Source organism: Lycorma delicatula, chromosome 3 (genome assembly GCF_047948215.1).
Source record: "Lycorma delicatula isolate Av1 chromosome 3, ASM4794821v1, whole genome shotgun sequence".
NCBI classification, from domain to species: domain Eukaryota; kingdom Metazoa; phylum Arthropoda; class Insecta; order Hemiptera; family Fulgoridae; genus Lycorma; species Lycorma delicatula.
This window is the reverse complement of record NC_134457.1, coordinates 45,191,027-45,207,070: the sequence shown is the minus strand read 5'-3', so window position 1 is coordinate 45,207,070 and position 16,044 is coordinate 45,191,027. Positions and strand designations below refer to the sequence as shown.

The window sequence follows — 16,044 nt, the reverse complement described above, 5'->3', positions numbered from 1 at the left end:
AGAGTGCAACCACATCTGAAACTCAACCACTGTTTAAACTGCAGTTTCGACTCTGGCGTGTAATGGTGAATCCTGTTGTTCACATGTCATAAAACATCGAAGAAACTCAGCAGAATCGCAGAAGTCTAGTCACCATTGGGAAGTATTCAGTTGAATGGGCTTTTGTTGACTAAGAAAACGCGCTACCCGTCAAGCGGAAAGCTTTTACATACCCAAAACATCGCGTACATTGTAGTAGAAACGGTCTATCGAGATGTTTGCGATATCAACAAACTCGTGTGTCTTCAGTCGATGATCATTTAATACGACATTACTGATTTTCATCACAATTACGTCGGTCGTATGGTTTTCGGTTGTTACCGTTTTTTGCTGTCAAGCTGATTCATCATCTCGAATGAATGTACTACCAGTTTAAATTAAGTAGCCCTTTTTATACTGTCGAAAACAAGGGGTTGAATCCTTTAAAGTGTAATTTACCTTTTTTTTGTAAATTTTTTTAATTTTTATTTTGTCGGGGCTAACCTTTTAAAACCAAGTACCATCGTTCTTACAAAGAAGTTATTCAACCTCTTAGTTGAATAACAATTTTTCACATTTTTCAGTAAATGTAAAAACTTGTTTGCTTAACCCGATCTATCATAATCAAACAACTAAATGCACGTGTCTGAAAATTTTTATGCACACCATCTAATTGAAAAAGATCGTAATCATTTCGTTATACCTGACTATCTCTGTGACAGGCCGAGAACTACTGGAATCTCTAATAAATAGTCTTCAGCAAGTAAATCATAAATAACACTTTTTTTGAAAGTGAATCCATTTGAAATTTCATAATGGTTACTATGAAATCGTTTAAAATTGTATAGATCAGATTTTAAATTATATATAATACTGTTTAATTTGAGGTAAAAATTACAAATCCTTTACTTTCTGTTGGTAGTTTTGTGTCATTGGATGTTGTGCTGATGTTTAACTTAAAACTAATATAAGGATCTTTGTCATTCATTATGTATCAAAATTGTTTGGGATTTTAATTATGTTAGTGTTCATTTGAAACGTTTTTTTTACATTTTTGTGTGTAGTCTATTTTGAATTGTTCAAGTATATCCAATTTTTGTCCTTTAGTTTCATCTAGTTGACTTTAATGTCACTGTTGGTGTTTGTACATGTATGATTTTAATGTAATGAGATGGTTTGCAATATGAATTCAGTGGCGAAGTGAAGTGCTTTCAAATGTTTTTTGAATTGTTAATAGCCTGATTTATCATTACCAAAGTTATAATGTAGCCAGTTTTGACTAATGTAGCCTATTTTTATTATTAAAAATTAATAATAAATTTTTACCAAGAATGTAATATTTATAAACTGCCTCTTATTTTTAAATTACTTTTATTTGGTCAAGAAGGCTTCCAAATCGCCAACACAGTTGGAAAGAATGCAAAATCAGTAATTATAAACTATAAAAAAAGAAAAGAAATTGGCTCACAAGGACAAGTTATGGGGTTGTATTGTGCATATATTGCATTTATGTTAAATTTTTTGATATACTTATATATTTTATTCAGTCATTACTTTGATAAAAAATTATTAATTAGTTATTCTTTAAATTAAATATACCTGATGTTGAATTAAGTAAAAAAAAAAATTATTAAGACTAGAAATTAATTGAACATGTTAATACCTACATGCAAAACTATAACTGTAAAATACATGCAACCATACTAAATTTGCCAAAAATCGCATAATATAAGAAAAAGTATTACTTGAACACATAGTGAAGGGATTTAAATTTGTATTAATACTGAAAAAATTCAAAACTGACCATTTAAAGACAAGCTTCATAGTAACTGCACTGGTTAAGGAGCTGCATAATAGCTCTAATAAGATTTTCTGGAAGAAGTATTCCTCAAACTTAGAAAGCAAAACAATTTAAATTTTTAATTCTGATATTTTTTTTATAGTTTTAGAAATTTTTTTAAGTATTATTGAAACAAAACTCAAAAAACAACATTAAAGACGAGATTATTGAAGAGATTTGTTGTCAAAATAGAAATTAAAATATGTGTTTACTTTCTTACTTTCTGCACAACAAAATTACACCTTACCTAAGCTAGACCAGCATTTAAGTATTACACAGCCACGGGAGCTGCCATTACCTCTAGCCACCCAGGCAGCCATGCCAGGCTCCGCTATGTGGTTGCCAGCAGCACCACCCGGGCGGCCGGGACTCAGTCCCTTACCTCTCCTGGTCTCTATCAGTAGACTGCCGAAGGAGTCTCCCCTCCTGGTCTTTGGCCTTCATTTTTTCCACATCTCCCCTGGAGTTCTCAATCACTCATCGAGAGTGAAACACTAGAGCATTCCACCCTATCCCTACTCTTTACCTTTATATCCGCCTTTCAAATCTCTCCTTCTCGATAAGCACACTTGTGGCGATTTCCTTGTATACCATTTGCCATGTCTCTCCCCTCGAGCATAAAATCCATTATGCTGTCCGGCGTTATGTGGTCCACTCCTAGTTCTCTCTTCAGCGGCGCTCACCTCCCACACTCGAAGAATGTTTGCTCGGGCGTGTTTATCTTCCCGCAATAGACACACCCAACTCTTTCCTAAAGTGGAACATGAGAAGGTACGCTCCGAACTCGCCATGGCTTGTGAGGAGATGCGTCATGTGATAACCCAGCGATCCTCTTCATCAGCTTCCAGGTCCACCTGTCTTTCTCCGATCTATCTTATTAGTCCTGCCACTCTTCCATCACTTCTTCATTGGACTCCCGTGGCTTTCCAATTCTGCGTATCCGGACTCTTTTATCCACCATTAATCTTATCGGAAGTAGCCCTACCAGTAATCGAACCGCTCCCCCGAAACCTGCTATGCCGGACCCTGCTATGCAGTTCCCGACATGGGGTCCCATCCGTTCGGCCGGGACCGGGTCCTCCATTTTATTGCATGCCACTTATTAGAGGCCCCTTACAGGTAACCTCGGCGCCCGTCCTCCTCTTCATCCTCTGAAGGCTTCTAAGATCCTTCATGGCATCCGTCCTCTGAACAGCAATCCTTTGTGTCCACCAGTAGACCCTCCTTCTTCTTAGGCCATTGATGCCCGCCATCTTGGCGCACTCGTCCTTGAGGACGGTCATGAGCTCCTCCAGCCTCGTCGAAGGTCGTCGTTGCATTTGGGAAGCACAGTAAAAAATACTTGCTTCTTAAAGTGCAATTTTCAATCTTAAAATGGGTGAAATATTGCTGAACTATTGGATAATTTTTTCTTTTTGCGGAGGGAGGTGGAAATGCATTTACACACGGAGTGTTGGGCGGGCTCCCGCTGATGGTATTAGCCAATTACTATCAGCAAACTACCGACTAAAACCACCCTCCTTTCTACCAGGACTCGACCCGGGACAGTTTAACGCATTACTTCCGGTCGAGTCCTCCTATACTAGTCTGAATAGGTGCTACCTAATTTCCAGGACTATCCAGTCAACCTTTTTGTCCTTGAGAATATTGCCGACGAATCGGGCTACATTTTCCCAGTTGCTCAGGTCACGGAGCATCATCGCAACCACGTTGTGGGAGCTCAGTGCTCCGAGATCCGCCTCTAGTGTCCCTCGATCTGCCACCCACCGAGCATATTTGAAAAAGTTGTGCTCAGCGTCGTCCTGTAAACCGGGGCAATAGAGGCAGTCGGGGGACGGTACTTTCCCTATGACATGGAAGTAAGCGCGGAAGTACCCGTGACCCGTTAAAAATTGGGTCATTTAGTACTCCACCTGTCCATGCCGTCGCTCCGTTTAGGTCTGACCAGGGGGATAAGCCTTCCGTTCCATCGTCCTCTGGTCTCGTGGTCACAGGTCTCTTTTCATGCGAGGAACGGGCGAGTGCGTTCCTCGTTAGCAATGGTCTCCCGATCTTCGCCTGCCCGTCGCCTCCTTTAGATCACTTGGCGCTCCCTTACTAAAATTGCAATGGGTATGACGCCGGCGACCACAAGTACTTCAGGCTCGGAGACCGTCCGATACGCGGAAGCGACTCGCAAGGATGCGGTGCGTTGCGCCTGAGCAAGCCGCTTCCGGTTTCTTGCAACTCTTAATGCCTAGACCCCCACTTCCGACCCGTATTACAGGATAGGATGCACCGCGGAGATCAGCAATCGCCGTCTGCTGGCATTCAGTTTTCGATCTGCTGGCATTCCTTGCACGTTGCGCCACTCGTCTTAGTCGAAGACACTCTCGGCGCAATCCGGCAATCTCCCGGGTCAACCAGTACACGGGTCGTTTCTGGTGCCTCGCCCCCCCCTCACCACACCGCCGTGGGGCATGGAAGCGTCGCATGCAGAAGCGATCAGCCGCATGGTTGAAGCTACTACGGCTTCAGCGCCAGCATCCCCCCGTTGGTGATGTTTTCAGAGGCTACCACCCCTGTAAAGATCTTTGTTTTAGATTTCTTCTCGTCGATTTTATTGATGTTGTATCTTTTCACCAGCCGTGGGTGCCCCGGGCGCTCTCGTGTACCATTTAGGACTATAAATGAGAATATATTGGTGGTCGCTACCGGTCTAATCCTCGAGAAATAATAATAATAATGCACCGGATAAATCCAACCTGACGTCCGTGCAACAACATCTATACACACGTCCGGGGCGGGTAACGACATGTTACTTCGGTACCTCTACTTATGTCGGTTACAGGGGAAATAGTCTTGCTCAGGAACTCCTTTTGGAGTACCGGATTGGCGGTCACGAGTCATCTGAGCTGGTTTTGGTTGTGCTTCTCAGTTTCGCTGTTTGCAGCGGTGGTGGGAGGCATGACGGTGATCTGTTTGCCGACGCTGGGCGGATTGCCCATTCCTCTTCTCGGTTGTGGAGCCGGGTTGAGGGTGGGCTGATGTGAGATTGCTCTGCCGAAGTCTTGCGCCGTCCGTCTTGCGAGTCAGTCTCTTCGGTCTTTGGCAGTACCTGACTCCCCGGCCCGTGTTAAATTTGTGGGAGGTGGCTGACTGGGGGAACTCAGGCAGGATCATATTGATCTGGGGCATGCCTAACCGTCTCTCCGCGCGCACCATGAGACATCAAGACTGACGTAATTTAAGTTTATGGACAAATTATCATCCACACCTAACATGGTAGAATGTCTAAAAATCATCGTTCTGGAGAGCATCTAGCTTCACAACCGAAGCAAAGGAAAAGTGTAGAATTCAGCGATAAGGAAAAGATTATAGAATTAGAACAGAAAAAAGAGGGAAACGTATAAGTTTATAACCAAGAATAATGTTTCAATACCGAAATATTTGGTTATTATGAGAAAAGACGGCGATTTTACGAAAACTAGTCCTTTCGTGATAGCTGGTGGCATCACGGAAGCTGCTGGAGGACCGGTAAAGGAACGCGGACAACTGCAGTGGGACTTTTCGTTGAAAAAGTTAATGACGTTAAATCATTACGATTATTAAAAGCAAAGAAAAATGGAATTATGGACATTGAGGTTCTCCTCACGGTACTTTTAACAGCTCAAGGGGCGTTGTCGTGTGCAGGGATCTGTGAAACTGCATTGAAGAGGAGATTGTAGATGAACCGCATTATCAAGGCGTTGTGTGCCGTCACTTAAATATTTGTCGGAATGGGGAAGTTCAACCCTCCGCATCACATGTGTTAACATTCAACAAACCTAAGTGCCCAGAGAAAATTAAGCTTAGTTTTCACAGGTTGGATGTACGTCCATTTATTCCAACACCCCTGTGTTGCTTTGGGTGTCAGAGATTCAAGCATACCGCCGCACGTCGTACAAGAAAACAGATATGCGTGTGTGATGAACCGTTACACCCGGATGACCCGTGTAGGGATCCCCCTGTCTGTGTCAACTGCCATGGATATCATTCTGCAAGGTCTAGGAATTGTCGTGTTTACAAACAGGAAGTAGCTATCCAAGAAATTAAGACAGCATAAAAAGTGAGCTACTTTGATGCACGAAAACTTGTGCTTGCCAGGACGCCAAAATCAGCTTAATATGCGCAAGTTGCGGCTGCTCCAGCACTCCTACAGCCTCTATAAAATCACAGGATATTCTTGCAGAATTGGTATCAGCCTTAGCTACGATGATCGAACACGTCATCGAGGACAAAATGAAGAGTCGACCATCAAGAGGAATCAGTTCGAAGCCATTACAGAAGAAAGTAGGTAAATCTGTCGAAATCAGCAGTGTGTAAAGTCGAAATTTGAACCTATAGCTAAATCAGCAATGGATTAGAAAATTGAACCATCTGAAGTAAAGGTACAGGAAGTAAAAATCCCCACCGAGAGATCTGCGAAAATAGAAGTCGATTCTGGAAAAGGAGGACTTTAAAAAACCGATAGTTGAACTTCCGAAAACACAGAGACCATTAGCGGACAGGACAAGACAATCGACCGTCCCACGAATTTTAGCTGTAAGTTCATCCAGTGTGACTGTTATGTACTTTTGACTGCGCCAGTGGAGCCGCTGTCACCCGACGCCGGAGCAGGAGAACCTATATTGAAAATTACTTTCAATATAATTTGTGTTTTTGTATTAAATGATAAGTTTTAAGATGTGTCTTATTGATATTCTCTGAACATCTTTCATTTCAAGTGATGTGTGATTTTGCAGTGGCAAGCGCCCTTTACACCCTTGTCATGATATGTTTGACACTTAACTATATATTGATGTTTTTTCCATTCTTTGCAATGATGATTTTAATGGAGTTTAAATTAGAAGTTTAATTTTTAATTGACAACGTTTCGAAACTAATGGTTTCTTGTTTTCAAGTGGTAAGGACAATTTACACCCTTGCTATTTTGTGTTCTTTTGGGATTTGGTCCTATGACGAGCCAGTGTTTTAGATGATTCTCATTGACAGGTCTTTTGACTGTGTCGCTGGTGTTTTTTTACTAGGAGGGAATAATATGTTTTTTTTTTTGTTGTGGAAGGAGCTAATGACCACAGTACCCCCCTAAAACTTAAAAATAATAATAATATTAATGCCCTGAGGTAGGTAATTCCCACTTCCGGATCACAACATCTAAGTTCTACGTCCAGGACGGTAACAGCTGTACATACGTACAATACAGGCTAACGGTGTACCGAATAAATCCCCGGAAATATTTTTCTTCTTTGACCTGTCTTCCACCTTCAGGTCACCAAGATGGATTGGATTTTTCGGCCACCTGCAGATCATGGACAACTAAATGATTTGGAAATGGACTCATACCACATTTAGAGCTGGCGATGTGGCAGTCGGGGTCAATGTTATTGCAGGTGTAACGGAGACCCTTCCGTTATCCACATGCCCCCTGCGATGGCAAGCATATAGCGGGTGCCCATGTATGTCAGTGCATGGAAGCTCTGAAAGCTTTTGTGAGTAGGTGCCTGTAGTCAGTGCAGAGATTGCGCATCCGCTCTCTGCCAGGACATATGCCGGTTCCACCGGAGTACCGGATCGGACCTCCAAAGTTAGTAGCCCTGGAGTGGGAGTGTTCCCCGGCAGCTAGCCTTGCTACAGAAGGGATTAGTGTAATGGAACACCTTGAACAGAGGGTGCAGAGGGTGCACGTAAAAACCCTTGTTTATAAACAGCCCATTCGCCACAAGCGAAGCGAAAATGGAGTAAGGAGACAAAGAAAATAAGGAAAGATGCTGACAGAATCAGTAGAGACTTTAGGAAAGCTTTGTTTGGCAATAATGCGCCCAAACCAAGATTTTTAGTCATTACAAAGAAGAATGGGAACTTCCAAAAGGTTAGCCCATTCTTAATTGCTAGAAAGGTACTTAATTGTGCTGGTGGTTCTGTCAAGGATATTCGAAAGACTTTTAATGGATTGCTCGAAATTATAAACCATAGTCAAAGCCAGAAAGTTCAATATTTGTAGAAGATCAGTGAATTCGCTGTATCTGTGCAACCGCAAAGTATCCTTAACTTATGGAGAGGAGTTGTTGTTTTCCGTGATCCTCTAAATTGTACAGAAGAAGAAATAGTGGAAGAAATGTCGAGCCAGGGAGTGATTTAATGCTGCAAGCTAACCATAAGAAGAAATGGTGAAGTTCGTCCTTCAGCCTCGCATGTATTGACCTTCAATAAACCAAATTTTCTTGAAAACGTACGAGATGGCATAGATCGGCTTGATGTAAGTCCATTCATCCCGCAGCCTATGCGATGTTTTAAGTGACAACGTTTTGGACACACTGCGGCCAGATGTGAGGCGTTAGAAATTTGCGTGTGTGGTATGAAAACACATGAGGGCGATCCATGCAACGAATCCCCACTCTGCATTAACTGCAAAGGGCACCACAACTGCCGATCGAGGAACTGTCCATTATATAAGTTGGAAACAGCCATTCAGGAGGTTAAAAAGCTTCAAAAGGTTGAATAACCTGAAGCGAATAAAATTGTCAACCTTAGAACACCTCGACCGACAACTACTTATACAGAAACAGTTGCTGCCTCTTCATCATCTAAAGTTAATGTGAAGCAGTTGCTTACTACGATTGCACCAGTCTTGCAACAAGAGAATCATTGATACTAAGATTGAGTCTAGTCAGTGGAAAGAACCATTAAAACTTTTGAAAACTCATTCCCAGACTGACATAGTTGACACATGGAAGCTTTACGCTTCCTTGTGTCATAAAAAACATATTATTCGAAGGTTGACACCTTCGCAGCGTAAAGAATCAGCAAAACCTGCAACCATGACACTACCTACCGTTGTACTACATAAAGATCACGATACATCTGGAAAAAGTAAAAATGTCTCTCTGTTCACAAGTCACAAGGGAAAGGAGGGTGTGGCAACTGTACAGGAGAAATCTAACAGCAGTGCAATGGAGGTGAAAGTAGTAATAGAGAAAGCACCAGACACAGACGATATACAATCTTTACCTATAGAACCTCCTATAACCCAGAGGACAGCTACGGCGAGGGCGTGTACTTCAGCCGCCACAAGTATACCTTTAGAAATCGACTAGAGTTCGTCAGCCGCTGAAAATGTATCACTTGCGAGTTTTGATTCAATAACAAGGATGCACTATCTAAGCTGTCAACACCTGATGTCAGCCGTAGGACATCATTGGCATCAGAAAGAGGGGAACATGCCAAGTCCGAGGCCTCAGACACGTTGTCATCAAAAGTTGAGGCCATAAGAAGAATGGAAAAAAAGTGCAAGAAAGGATAGTCTAGGCGTTAAAACAAAAACTTTTTGTGATATATTCAAGAATCTAATTCATTGTGATTAATTTCTGCATGTGTTTCATTTTTATAAACAAGAAGGATTTAACAGTTCTAGTTTGTATGAGAATGTGAAAAGTTTAAGAATTCTTTTTCTTTTTTTAAGTGGGACAGGGCTAATGACCAGTAGTCAATGACCCCAAAAAAAATTATATATTTGTATTTTTGTGCAGTAGGACAGCTATCTAAAGCCTTTATGTATTATACAGTAGTACATAAAAACATATACAATATATATAAGTTAACAATTTAGATATAAATTAAAAACACAAAATTTAAAATATATACAATTCGGAACATAATTTTTATAATCACACATTTTAAAATAATATTAATTACAATTCATGAAAAGATAGTAATAGTTGGTGTTCTAATTATATTACACAATTTATTATTATTATATTAGTCTTATTTGCATATATACAAAATTACGGATAAAAACGTACACATAATTAAAAATACACATAAGTCAGAAAATAAATTTATATAATACAGCTTAATAACAATAATAATAATAATAATTATAAATTCAAAAACAACAAAAAAAAAATTAGAGTTTTCATTATGGTAATTATTAAGTGATAAGTTTAATAATAAGTTTATTTATATCTAAGTAGTAGTACATCATATTTTCACATTTACATCTTATCTCCTTCATTCAATTAGATTTGTATCATAATTTAATTAGAATTGCTGGTAATTATACAACACTATCAATATATATGTGCAGGTAAAAATAATTACAAAAGAAATTTATATTACTATCATACAATAGTAACTGTTTTTAATTATTAAAATATTTATTTATTTATTAATAGAAATTGGTTTTAATTTACATAAATATGAACAAGCAGAAGAGGGTCTGTGTACTTCTGTAGTAATCCAGTTTTATAGCTTTATATATTTTTAATATCATTTATCATACTGGAGTATAACCTTCTCAGTTCAAAAACAAAATTCTTCCTTGATTGAAAATGTCTATTTTATTGTATTTGTTTACAGCAGTTAAAGTGCATATCTCTGTGGGTGAAATAACTTGAGTAGAGTATACAAGAGGACAAAAGTTATAATAACAAAAATAATAATAATAATTTATTTGGTTACTAAATGATGGTAATGTCCTTTTATGCTAATATTCTTTTATCATCTTTTCTGATGAAATATTATTTTCCAATTTGAGAGAAATACCCTATCTGATCAGGATTCTGATCTTACTTTAACATTAATTCATTAAGTAGGACATTGAAAATAAATTTAAATATTTCAAGAAGTAATACAAACAGAAATTAAAGTAACTGATTTTTTCAGTATGGTTATGGACGTATAAGAACAACATCATGGGGTTTCTCTGATTTATCGTTTTCCAAGTTAATTAATGATAAAACTAAAGAAGAAGAATTGATGATCAATTTCAAATTACACAGGTCCAATCAACAAATTGAAGCTTATTTTATTGTTCCAAGTATAGGTGAGTGAATTATTTCAATTTTAATTAAACTAATAGGTTTTTAATAATTAGACACAGTCGTTAGGTATAACGACTGACTGACATGAGTAATTAGACTGTCCACCTTTACTCCACTTTCATGTCAAAATGAACATTTTTTATGAAGAATCAAAATCCATTTAGAATATTTGGTAAAAATATTCCTTGACTGTGAATTTTTAATGCCTTCAACAAATTTGAACAAAACTGTAATAGCAGATATATAGCAGCCAATGATTGGTTTAAATACCTTATGTATAAGAAACAAATTTTAGAGATAAACCAAGAGATAGGAGGTATATTAAGAAATGATCAGTTCCACTTTGTTTAAATTCCCTCCTGGGTAATTCATTTCTCCTATGGTTGAAACTGTTGTAAATAAACCAATCAGTTGCAAGATCTGCTTAGTGAAACTACTTTTACTGTATGATACCATTGGAGTCTTCTGTATGTTCTGTTTGTTGCCCAATAAAATCAAGTGTCAGCAGCAATAAGAAAATTAAAAATAATAATTAAGTAATTAAATATTTTTATTATCGCATATGTTTGTTGATATTACTAATAATTTAATATATTAATATTAGAATGAACCACACTAATTATTTTCACTGGCCTCAACATTCAGTCCACCAATAATCAAGTGATGTTAATTTATATTTACTCCAAACATAAGTGGAGTGTATTCCACTTTTTAACTTATGACTGAAGCCAGAATGTTGTCAGTGAATATTAAAAAAATTAATTTCTCCTTCTTCCTGCTCTTGAAGTTCGTTTTTTATTAAATAACTAAAACAAGAACAATCACTGCAGAGTTATTGATAGAAAAAATAAGTATCTGATTTTTACTGAATTTTTAACCTAACTACACTTTGAAATTACGTAACATTTCTGCAAGGGATTCAGGAATTGACGTAGTTAAAAAATGCTATTCTTTACATGTTTAACAGAATAATTAAAACGCTTACTTACTTGAACTTGGTATAAATAGCAAGTTCACATGAACTTGGTGTCCACTTGCCAACATAGTTAAAATAACATTATGAATAAAATAAACAAAAAAAATGATTAATAGTTAAAATAACATATGGACAAAGAAGCTAACAAAAAATTATATAGAAAAATGGAACTAGCTTTTCAACTGATAAAGGATATGTATAATAAAAAAACAATCCCCGTAAAAAACAAAAATTAGGCATTAGAATAGAAGTATCAATCTGGAGAGTTATCAATTGAGTTATCCTTAATCCTTAACAAGGATAGGAGAAAAGTAGTACTTAGAAGAAAGAAAGGAAAATTCTGAGAAAGATCTTGGGACCTAAAGAGAAGAAAAGTGATATAGACAAAGAAGTAACAAAGAATTAATTTTTTAAATAAAAAGCAAGATGGTGCATCTCTGCACTGGCATAACTCTACAGTCTTGGTTGAATGGTTTTTCGCTTACCGCTGTATGGACCTGATGATAGAACTTGTTTGCAGTGTCCTCCAAGGTCACATGATCTGACCCCATGTGATTTTTTCCTTTAGGGTTTTATAAAGTATTTTGTGTGTGTATGTGCCTCCAGAACTACTGATCTTAACGATTTAAGTCATAGGATTGAAGCAGCTGTCACTTGCATTAATTCATACATCTGCTGAAAGTATGGAATGAACTCTCCTATTGGTGGTAAAAGGTGCACACCTTTACACACTGAATACTTGTAGGGAAAAATTGTACATTTTATTTCTGATTCATTACTACACTAAGTCAAATTTAAGACATTAAATAGCTTTAAAACCCCATTAGTTTTAGAAAATATTCTTTTTTGATCAAATTGTATAGTTATTTATATATATTTATATACAGAATGTTAACAAAATACAGCAATTCTTAAACAACTTCAAAAATTTATAAATTTTTGAAGTTGTTTAAGAATTGCTATATATATATATATATATATTAAAAATAAGATTTAGTAAATTCTCCTTCTATCTCAAAACAATCGATTTAGGTATGAGATTACTACATGGGTATTCTATAGTTCATTTTTTAAACAAGCTGTCAAAATTATTGAATGCTGCCATATTGGTTAGGGTAGTCATAACCTGAAGTTTATTATATCAAAATGGTTGTTTTCAATTCCTTTAAAATGACACATCATAACCCTACCCTTTCCATTTAAAATTTTTTAGTTGCCTCTCAAGGGAAGTTGCAGAGTCATGGTCCATTCCAAGAAATAGATTATTTTGAGGTACAAGCATTAACTAAATTTCATTTTTCTATGTTTAACTGTTGAAAATTTAATGAAACATATTAAGTTCTCTATACAAAAATGTCCAGGAAAGTCCAAATTTAAGGGGCTGATTCCAGATAACCAAATAAACAAAAAAGCTCATGCAGACAAATTCCTTATCCCACTTTATTTTCCCTGTCTGTCATTTTGAGTTATTCCATTAAAAATTTATCTTAAGAATGGATTGAGATATTCTGTTCATGTACTCAACATCTATAAAATAAAAAAATGAAATTTTAACTTTGAAAATTGCAGCTATTAAAATTTTTAAATTTTTAATAGTTTCATAAATATCAGTTTAACTGAAATTATACTTTAATTAGATAAAATGTTGGGCCTTTAATTATGAATAAAATGACACCTTATGTTTCATATCGGTTAATAAAACAGCTGAGATAAGACTGAAATACTTAAAGTGGATCATAAAAATTATGGTGAGGATTTTGTGTTTTGTTCCTATCTGAAGGTAGGAACAATTGCAAAATCTCATTTTCTCTGTCTACTTTAAAGTATTAAAGAGTTAACCATATTTTGTTATCTCCTTTGCATATTATAATTCATCTTTCTTTTGAAATAAAACCATTTATATTTTTGTTCATGGTCATGTATTATTGCACAATATAATCATAATTTTTGTTTCAAGTACAACTTTGTATTGCAATGGGTGTCTTCTGGATGGATCCAAGATCTCCAGAACGAACAGTGATTATAGGTTTATTAATAACAACTCATTGTTTTAATCTTCAGACTATGATGACGCAGGTACCTTATCATGGGAATGTAAAAACTCCATTTATAAGTAAGTTTTTAAAAATTATTTATATAAAACGATAGAAATTTGTGGAAGTAGCTTTGATTTACTCTACTAAGTTTAAGTTTCATCTGCGTTTTCCATCATTTATGTCTTGTATGATTTTTGCAAGTGTGTGTTGATAACAGAAGTAAAGAAAAAATGAATCTCAGCCTCATTTTTCTAATCAAATTTTACATGAAAATCATGTATTCCATTACCATCTTTCTATTTAAAAGATTAAAGTTGGATTAAGATTTGTGGTAGAAATGGTGGGGACAAAAATTTCAAAGGTTCTTTGAAATGTTATTTTTTTATTTGTACATATCTGGAATATAATTCTTCTATCTAGTCACTGAGTGTTATAATTGAAGGCTTTTCCAAATATTTTTAACTCTACCTTTTTGATAATTTACCTTAATAATGTTATATTATCACAATATGATAAACATATTTGTACTGTAACAATAATATATTAACAATTAAGCAAATTTTTAATGTACAAAACCGCAAATTGCTAATTAACACCATACATCTATGTTTTTTAAACACTGTTTTACCCTGTGGTATAATATCACTTCAAAATTTTAAGCTTACTAGTGAGCCTGCAGAACCTGACTTTCTACTATCCTTTTACTGCATTCTTGTTTACTCTCTCCTTGTTCTGTCATTATTTATAATACTATAAATTTTCTGCTAATTTATTATACAGTGATTGTTTGGAATAGTGGTAAATGTATATATCAAATTTAAGAGTAAAGTAGTGTTTAAAATTAGTTATAGTTGAATTACTTAAGTTTTAAAATTAAAAATTAAATGTCATATGATTCAGTTAATACTTCAATCAGCATTACACATTATTAGGGCTTTATCATAGATACATTTTATAATAGAATAATATTATAAATTTACAGTTACCTCATCAAGTCTTCTAATTTTTATTTTTAATTTGAGATTATATTGATCCATTGATGAATCAAATTAGTATAATTAACTGTCATTACAGTCTTTAAAAAAAAGTAGAAAGAAATAAAACCACTATAAACTCTACAATGCCCTATACCATCAAATCGCTAAATTATGAGTTTCCTCATTGTTACTTTCATTCTCATTGTCATCTTCCAAATAAATTATGAGAATCTTATAATAATGCTTACACATGAAAATAAATTTTCTGAATTTTTTCAGAAAATTTATTTTTAATGCTACTAATTCAGCAAATAAATTTCCTGAATAATTCCACAAATTGGCTTATACTAAATAACCTTTACTTTAGACCACACCGTTTCAATAGGGTTTAAATCTGGATGTATGGGAGTAATTGTAACACTATATTTGTTTTTCTTCAGAATTTCATCTAGCAAATATAAAATAGATTCATAAAGAAAACACAAAATCTGTATTTTTCTGTTTTCGTTAATTAAATAATATAGTTGATCTTTCAGTATATAAGACAAGAATGTAATAGTTAGTGTTTGCATAACTGGTCCTGCATTTATTTTCTTGGATATGATATAGGGTATTTTTTTTTAATAAACTGTGATACAATAAACTCGGTGTGAATTGAATATTGTTCGTGATTAAAGGTAAATAATAATGTCTGTGAATATTACTGATTTTTTAGGAAGATATATTATTAATTTTTTAGTCCATTTTCAGTAATTTTCTGCATTTATAAAGTTATAATCATTATCACTTTTTGAACTTGTATTATAGATTAACAAAGAATTTGTTATAAATTCCACTTCCCCTCCAGTTTGTAATATAATCAACCTTATTACCTTAAGATCTTCTTTGATCTCATAAAGACACGACAGGGAGAACATGACAAACAAAATTGATTAAACGACAAAGTAGTTGGTATAAATTTCTTATAATTTCTATTTTAGTTTAGTAAATGTAATTTCCGTAATGTAGACCCAGGATATGTCTAGTCATATGAAAATGATCTGTAATTAGGTAAGTATTACTCATCAAAGCTTGTAAAGTGTACGCACAATAGTTCTGCTTGGGGTGTCTGAAGTAGTGTTGGCATTGCTAATAGTACTCTAGACAGGCTAATGTAAAACCAGTCACTGGTCTAATAATCCAACCCCATTGGGATTTCAACTGAAGTTTTGAATTTTTATTGGGTAATAAGAGGGTTTACTAGATTTTGGTAATTGTTTTTTTTAACAAGACATCTTTATATTATAAATCAGTTAAATAAAAATACTACAGAAAAAATATTATACAATTATTAAATATAAATAACTCACATTTACAG

The 16,044-nt window shown here is 35.5% G+C and overlaps 1 protein-coding gene across 2 annotated transcripts in view; it reads left to right on the top strand.

The window, feature by feature from the left end:
• LOC142320879 (neuronal acetylcholine receptor subunit alpha-7-like) overlaps nucleotides 1-16,044 on the top strand; it is a 58,232-nt gene that overhangs the window by 31,102 nt on the left and 11,086 nt on the right. The window contains exons 6-7 of one of the 2 annotated variants that reach the window (XM_075358859.1): nucleotides 10,541-10,700; nucleotides 13,632-13,787. In XM_075358859.1, coding sequence (XP_075214974.1) covers nucleotides 10,541-10,700; nucleotides 13,632-13,787 — 316 coding nt within the window. The remainder of the gene's footprint in view (nucleotides 1-10,540; nucleotides 10,701-13,631; nucleotides 13,788-16,044) is intronic. The other variant, XM_075358860.1, reaches the window with a different exon arrangement.